At 46.6% G+C, this 8,305-nt stretch overlaps 1 protein-coding gene across 5 annotated transcripts in view; it reads right to left on the reverse strand.

Annotated features, from left to right (window-relative positions):
• DNAAF9 (dynein axonemal assembly factor 9) overlaps window positions 1–8,305 on the reverse strand; it is a 128,664-nt gene that overhangs the window by 8,234 nt on the left and 112,125 nt on the right. For all 5 annotated transcript variants that reach the window (XM_051845225.2, XM_070052018.1, XM_051845223.2 and 2 more), the window contains 2 exons: window positions 7,472–7,607; window positions 2,712–2,798 (listed from right to left, as the gene is read on the reverse strand). In XM_051845225.2, the coding sequence (XP_051701185.2) occupies window positions 2,712–2,798; window positions 7,472–7,607 (223 nt within the window). The remainder of the gene's footprint in view (window positions 1–2,711; window positions 2,799–7,471; window positions 7,608–8,305) is intronic.

Consider the following 8,305-nt stretch of genomic DNA (forward strand, 5'->3'; position numbering starts at 1 on the left):
CAGAGTGGATAGTGAAAGAGAGAGACAGAGAGAAAGGGCTTCCTTTGCCATTGGTTCACCCTCCAATGGCCGCCACGGCTGGCGCGCTGCGGCCGGCGCACCGCGCTGATCCAAAGGCAGGAGCCAGGTGCTTCTCCTGGTCTCCCATGGGGTGCAGGGCCCAAGGACTTGGGTCATCCTCCACTGCCTTCCCGGGCCACAGCAGAGAGCTGGCCTGGAAGAGGGGCAACCGGGACAGAATCCGGCGCCCCGACCGGGACTAGAACCCGGTGTGCCGGCGCCGCTAGGCGGAGGATTAGCCTAGTGAGCCGCAGCGCAGGCCTCTTTCTCTTTTTTTAAAAATACTTATTTATTTGAAATACAGTTAAAGAGAGATGTAGAGACAGAGAGAATGGTCTTTCATCTGCTGGTTCACTCCCTAAATGGCCGCAATGGCCGGAGATGAGCTGATCAGAAGCCAGGAGCCAGGAGCTTCTTCCAGGTCTCCCACTTGGATGCAGGGGCCCAAGGGTTTGGACAGTCCTCTGCTGCTTTCCCAGGTACATTAGCAGAGAGCTGGATCAGAAGTAGAGCAACAGGACTGGAACTGGTACCCATATGGGGTGCCAGCACTGCAGGCTGGGGCTTTTAACCTTCTGTGCCACAGCACTGGCCCATAATCCCTCTTTTGAATTATTTCCTTGAGATGACCCTACGTGATTGGAATCACTGCAGGAAACAGTATAACCATCTTACATGTAATAATTTACACTACCCGGTTGCACATGACTATGCTAGTTTCATAATTTCTCCACCAATGAATATCACAGGTATTTTTGGCTGAATGTAATAAGTGTCAATCAAAAGGACAGAGTTGCCATTTTACATTTCTGATTATTACTGACATTTAATTATGTTTCCATGCTGCTAATCATACTTGCTCTTAAGTGAACTATCCACATCTATGTGGACTCAGTTATTTCTCTTAATTCTTTAACCAAGCATCCCAAACATTGTGTTAACCCTCTGATGAAGTATTTTCCTCCAGGCTATTGTGTTTTCTTATTGGAGTCCTTTATTATAAAACAGCATTGTAGTTTTGAACTTTATATTATTTAAAGTACCTTATTCTTTAAGATTTCTTTAAAGTGAGGAGGTAGTATTAAGCCCTCTACAAGACCTTCTCCCCATCCAAACAAGTCATTTGTAGACTGTGGGCTTCTCTGGCTACTTTGGTGTCTGAATCCTTAGGGAAACTTGGAACCTGCTTTCTCTGGATCAGGTACGTCCAGGCCCTGAGTTAAGTTCCATGCACTACGCCCAGCGTGGCTCAGGATGGACTGGAAAACGGCTTCTTTAGGTACCAGGTGGTGACTGTAGGAGCCCCAGGGCAGGCCCAGAGGCTCAGGAATCAAGGTCAGTAGCTGCAGCCACTATAGAGGAGCGTTCCTCCCAGAAGTTCCACATGTTTACTGTAGCTAGGCTACAACTGTCTTGTTCAGGCACAAGGAATGATCCGCTTACCTACGTTCAACTGAGGGTGATATGAATCAAATCAGTGATTCCTTCTAAGAATACGCCTAAATATCTTCACTTTTACATACTGAATGTGTGGTGGTTTTGCTATTTTGTTATAGCATAGTACAATCAGTTTTTTGTTGACACAAACAACTGACAGTGTAAGGGACGGTGTGGAGGACGTGTACGTAAGAATGACAAAGATAATCCTGACTCTGGCCAGCTGTTAACAACTGTATTCCCCTACACCTTCAATAGGGTAGGAGTTAACTGTCCAACCTATGCAGGTACAAGTACAGCACAGTGGTTAAGACAACACGCTCCAGGGCCAGACGGGTGGGGCTTGAAACCCAGCTTTTTCATTTGCAAGTTAGCAACTGGACAAGTCATTTTACCCCTTGCCACCTCAGCTGCCTCAGCTATGAAGTAAGGAGAATCATGGGACCTGCTTCACTGCTCGGTGTAGGGGCTGAGTGAGATAACACAGGCAAAGCTCTTAGCACAGCAGTGCCCAACAGAACCTTCTGTGATGATGGAAATGTTTTAGAATGATGACGCCCAATACAGCAGCTGCCAGCCACAGGTAGCTATGGAGCACTGGAAATGCGGGTGTGTGACTGAAATAACGAATTCTAAATTTTGCTTTTCATTATTTTTCACTTGTATTACATTAGACAGCCACTTGGCTCAGCTTGCAGAGCGAATGTCAGGACAATGGCCAGCACACACAGGTGCTGCTGGTGCTGGTGTGAGTGCAGGGTGCACAGCACACTCTCCTGCTGCCCTCAGCCCCTGAGAAACAGAATGCTCCCTAGGCCCCCTCAGTAGGAAACTCACCTGTCAGGGGGCCCAGAGGATTGTGTGCCCATGTTCTCAGGATGACTTTCTCACGTGGGAAGGTCAGAAACCCCTAACTCCAGCCACACCACCCTCACTAACGGCCACAGGAAGCACAGGACTCCACTTGGCACCTACAGGGGAACTCCCTAAATCTCAGCATCTGGGAAGGCTCCCAATCTGGAGCCCAAGAGCTGGAGCACTGGGTTCCTGGCAATGCCAGCAGCCGCAGGGACGTGACAGGTTGCCCGCTGCCATGTGTCATCCTTGTACAGTGATCTGATATTTGCACTTTCTCCCTCCCCCCCCCCCCCATAAATAAATAAATCATTGGATTTACAAAGAAATTTTAGCTACTTTTCAAAGATGATACTTACCAGCCAGGGTATGTTAAATATCGAGAACGTAGCATCTGAGGACTTGAAAAACTATTTTCTGAGAGAATCAGCTCAATGTCTTCATTCCTTTGAAAACACACAGAAGAGACACAGCTTGATCCGGGCTGTCAAATCTGAATCTGTACACTTTACTTCCTCCCCACACTCCCATACACACACACAAGCATTCATGTATGCATTTATTTTTTCCTGTCAAACCACTTTGTTAGTTGTAGGCATCATGAGCTTTCACTCTTAAATACTCTAGTATGCATCTCTTACAGAACCACAATCCTGTTATCATATCCAAAGAATTTAACAGCAGCACTGGTACCACCTTGGAGCTTGTTAGAAAAGCAGAATTTTGGGGGCCGGCACTGTGGCACGGTGGGGTAAGCTGCCATTTGTGATGGTGGCACCTCATATTGGAGTACCAGTGAGAGCCCTGGCTGCTCTGCTTCTGACCCAGTTCCCTGCTACACACCTGGGGAGCTGCAGATGATGCCTCAAGTACTTGGACACCTACTACTCCCGTAGGAGACTTGGATGGAGTTCCAGGCTCTGGGTTTTGGCTTAGCCCAACCCTGGCCATTGTGGCCATGTGGGGAATGAACCAGCGGAGGGACCATCTCTCTGTCTCTCCCTCTCTCTCTGTAGCTCTGCTTTTAAACAAAGAAATATATTTTGTCCTCTTTTCTTTTGGTTTTTAGTTTTTTTTTAAAAAAGCTAATTCTTTTAAAAAAAGAAAAAAAAACAAACAAATAGAAAAAGAAAGAAATGAAGAATCTTAGGCCCAACCTCAGTTCTACTAAATCAGAAACAAATTTTCACAAGATCCTCAAGAGATGGGTTGCCAGCATCACAGATGGCGGCTCAACCTGCTATACAACAATGCCAGCCTCGGCACACTTAAGAAGCCCACATCCAGGGCTGGCGCTGTGGCGGAGCGGGTAAAGCTGCTGCCTGCAGTGCCGGCATCCCATATGGGTGCCAGTTCGAGTCTCAGCTGTTCCACTTCCAATCCAGCTCTTTGCTACGGCCTGGGAAAGCAGTAGAAAATGGCCCAAAGCCTTGGGCCCCTGCACTCCCGTGGGAGACCCATTAGAAACTCCTGGCTCCTGGCTGGCACCGCAGCTCACTAGGCTAATCCTCCATCTGCGGTGCCAGCACCCCGGGTTCTAGTCCCGGTTGGGGCGCCGGATTCTGTCCCGGTTGCTCCTCTTCCAGTCCAGCTCTCTGCTGTGGCCCAGGAGGGCAGTGGAGGATGGCCCAAGTCGTTGGGCCCTGCACCCACATGGGAGACCAGGAGAAGCACCTGGCTCCTGACTTAGGATCAGTACAACACGCTGGCGCAACGCGCTGGCCGTAGCGGCCACTTGGGGGGGTGAACCAACAGAAGACCTTTCTCTCTGTTTCTCTCTCTCTGTCTAACTCTGCCTGTCAAAAAAAAAAAAAAAAAAAAAAAAAAAGAAAAAAAAAAAAAAGAAAGAAAGAAAGAAAGAAAAACAAAGAAAAAAGAAAATGAAACTCCTGACTCCTGGCTTGGATCGGTCCAGCTCTGGCTGTTGTGGCCATTTAGGGAATGAATGAACAAGCGGATGGAAGACTTCTCTCTCTGCCTTTCAAATAAATAAATTAATTAAAAAAAAAAAAGAAAGCAACAGCCCACATCCCATATCAGAGTGCCTGGGCTGTAGCCTCAGCACTGCTTCCAATTCCAGCTTCCTGCTCACGTGTACTCTGGAAGGTAACATGCGATGGATCCAGTTCTTGGGTCCTTGCCATCCACATGGAGACCTGGACTGCATTCTGGGCTCCTGGCATTGGCCTGGCCCAACCCTGGTTGTTGCAGGCACTTAAGGCAGTGAGCCAGCAGATAGGAGAGATTTCTCTCTGACTTTCAAATAAAATTAGAAAAAAAAATTTTTTTCATGGAAAATGGAATTAAAAGACAAGTTTATTTTTAAAAGTGGTGGGTAAACACTGATCTAATATACACTCATTTTCCATTTTTCTCTTTTTGGGGAAAAGGGGGTTCATAACGCAATCAAAGATTACTCACCAAATTTACAATCTTTAGTCTCCTTTAACTAGAACAGTTCCTCTACCTTTTCACTTGTTTCCATAGTACTGATATTTTTCTCAAGTACATGCCAGCTGTCTTGTGACCCACACTTGGATTTGTCTGATTGTTTTCTTAACAATGAGAGTAGATTTAGGCTAAGCATTTTTTGTGAAGATTAACACCTACGAGATGTTAAGTTCTTCCCACATTCTCATATGGAGAAGGCACATGGTATCAGTGTCTGGTCTTGCTAAGTTTAATCATTTGGTGAGCACAGTGCCTACCAGAGCTCTCCAACGTGAAGTTACTTTTCCCTCTGCATAAGTAGTCTATGGAATGACCAGTGAATGAACAGTCCTTCCTGCTGTTACTGGTGATCCTTCCCTAAGACCTGTATTAAACTGAAGGCTATGGGGTGGGCAGTATAGCTGCGGGCAGGTTAAGCCGTCGCTTAGGACTCTCATATCCTGCTTCAGAGTGTCTGGGTTCAAGTCCTGCCTTCACTTCCTTTTTTTATTTTTATTTTTTTACTTTTTTATTTGACAGAGTTAGACAGTGAGAGAGAGACAGAGAGAAAGGTCTTCCTTCCGTTGATTCACTCCCTAAATGGTCGCCACGGCTGGAGCTATGCCGATCCAAGCCAGGAGCCAGGTGCTTCTTCCTGGTCTCCCATGCGGGTACAGGGGCCCAAGCACTTGGGCCATCCTCCACTGCATTCCCAGGCCACAGCAGAGAGCTGGACTGGAAGAGGGCAACCGGGACTAGAACCAAGTGCCCATATGGGATGCCGGTACCATAGGCGGAGGATTAACCAAGTGAGCCACGGCGCTGGCCCCCTGCCTTCACTTCCAACCCACTTCCTAATAATGGGCAGCAGATGATGCCTTAAGTACTTGAGCTCCTGCCACTCACACGGGAGACCTGGATGAATTCCTAGCTCCTGGCTTGAGCCTGGTCCAGCCAGGGCTACTGTGGGCATTTGGGGAGTAAAAGCTCTCTCTGTGTCACTCTTTCAAATCAATGAAAATAAACTTTTTTTAAAAACTGAAAGTTGGAGTAGACATTGTGGTGCATTGTGTTAAGCTGCCTCCTGGGATGCCCATATCCTATACTGGAGTGCTGAATTGAGTCCTGGCTCTTCAGTTTCTAAACTAGCTTCCTGCTAATGTGTCTGGGAAGGCAGTAGATGATGGCCTTGAGCCCTGACATCCACTTGGGAAACCTAGAAGGAGTCACACACCCCTGCCCCAATCAGTGTTCTTTCTTATGCTAAAATTGTCTCAATTTGACCAGTACAAGCTTAAGCTAGTGCCTATACCCCACCCTTTTTTTTTAAAGATTTATTTATGTATTTGAAAGGCAGAGTTACAGAGAGAGAGAGAGAGAGAGAGAGAGAGAGAGAGAGAGAGATATTCCATTTGCTGGTTCATTCTCCAAATGGCTGCAACGGCTGGAGCTGGGCTGATCCAAAGCCAGGAGCCAGGAGCCGGGAGCTTCTTCTGGGTTTCTCATGTAGGTGCAGGGGCCCAAGGACTTGCACCATCTTCTACTGCTTTCTAGGCCACAGCAGAGAGTTGGATCAGAAGTGGAGCAGCCAGTCTCAAACTGGCACCTATATGGGATGCCGGCAATGCAGGTGGAGGCTTTACCCACTACACCTTGGAGTCAGGCCCTTCCTATACCCTTTTTAATAGACTTCCACTAATATTTGAGTACTTCTTGGCTTTATGGGTATAAAATGGACCAGGCTCATCTTCTCCTTTCCTTGCTATAGACATACAATCAACTAATTCTTCAAGCAATCTGAATACCTTGTAGTAGAGATTGGTACTTAGAAACCAAGACCTTGAAGTAGGAGGGTTTACTGCTACTGTGGTATTATTATTATTCTGGTTCTTTTCAGTGCAAAGATCTAGGACACATACATTTACATGAAAAAAAAAGAATTTATACTGAGTCCCCAGTTCAAACCAACATTTGAACAGTTTTTCCTCATGTTCCTAATTTCTCATTTATAATCTCCTTTTGCCCATCAATGGTGTTGTCTGCAATCAGGCTGCCAACAGATGAGTATGTTCAAAAGCTACATGAATTAATTACTTCTTTGTACCACTTCTTGGCCTTTTGGTTAAGATCAAGCCTAATTACTTCTTTGTGAGCAGTTATTATTTTAGTATACATATAGATTCTCTCCTTGGTAACTTAATTTTTGAATATGTAAAAACATTTGTGAGTTCAAAAGTCAAAACTATATGAAAATACAGTTCTTAGTATCCTAACTGAGCAAGCAAAATCACCCATGGCCAGGTATTTTCATTTCATACATATGCACATTCAAAATCACTAATTTCTCTATTTTTAGTTTATATTTTGACTTAAATCCATGAAGTAAAGAGATAATTTCTCTGCATTCTCTATGCAATTTCTCTCACATACTAACATAAACAAACACTGAGAAGACCTGATGTTCACATTCCACGAAGGAGGATGTGAAGTACTCAAGACAAAACGCCTTAAAACATTACAGGACACTGACACACGGGATCTCCCTGGTGATTTTTACAGTGCATCCAAAGCATTTCAAACTGATTTCTATAAATAAGTGCTCAGGTCCACCGAGTGGGGAAGACCCCCAGCCGGAGCTGTGTCCGAGAAAGGCGCTGGTCCCATGGGGCGAAGTCCAGGATTGGTTTACCTGGTGACAATCCCGTTCTCCGCGAGAATGAAGGCTGCAGTAGGATTGGCAGCCCTGATGAGGCTCTGCAGCTGAACAAGGACAGGGTGCCTCTGCTCCACGGTGAGACCGGTGAACACCACGTTGCTCACTAGGCCTGGGGAAGAAAACCGAAACACTTCAGCCTGCAGAGGCCTGATGCACGCAGAGTCACACAAGCAGGAGTTCCCTCCTCCGGCTCATCCCCTTCCAGCAGCCTCCGCCCCAGCACCTCCCTGCCGCCTCATGGGGCCAACGGCTCCAACTCTGCAGCTGCCTCATTTCCTAATCTCTTCCATCTTCCTAATTTCACTCTCCTGGCTGTACATGGAATTTCTGAAGAAAGGGCCTTTCTGTATCCCCTGTATTTAACCTCATCAGAACTGGTGCCATTTATCTTCACCGGTTTAGACCAGAGACATTAACCCAGCACTAAACCGTATTTAGGCACCATTTACCGGAGTCACGAACTCCAGGACAAATGCTACCATAGATATTCACATAGTGCAAGGATGGAGAAACCATTTTTCTATCAATGGCCATTATTTATAACTCATTGCAGGTCATACAAAATCAACAACTTGGGGCCAGCATTGTGGCACAGCAGGTTAAGCTGCTGCCTGCAATGCTGGCATCCCCATATGGGTACTGGTTGTGTTCTGGCTGCTCCACTTCTGATCCAGCTCCCTGCTAATGGCTGTGGAAAAGAAGCAGAAGACGAGCTCAAGCGCTTAGGCCCCTGCCACCCATGTGGCAGATCAGGAAGGAAGTTCCCTGGCTCCTGGCTTTATATCACCCAGCTCTAGCCATTGTGGC

The sequence above is a fragment of the Oryctolagus cuniculus genome, chromosome 11 (genome assembly GCF_964237555.1).
Source record: "Oryctolagus cuniculus chromosome 11, mOryCun1.1, whole genome shotgun sequence".
NCBI classification, from domain to species: domain Eukaryota; kingdom Metazoa; phylum Chordata; class Mammalia; order Lagomorpha; family Leporidae; genus Oryctolagus; species Oryctolagus cuniculus.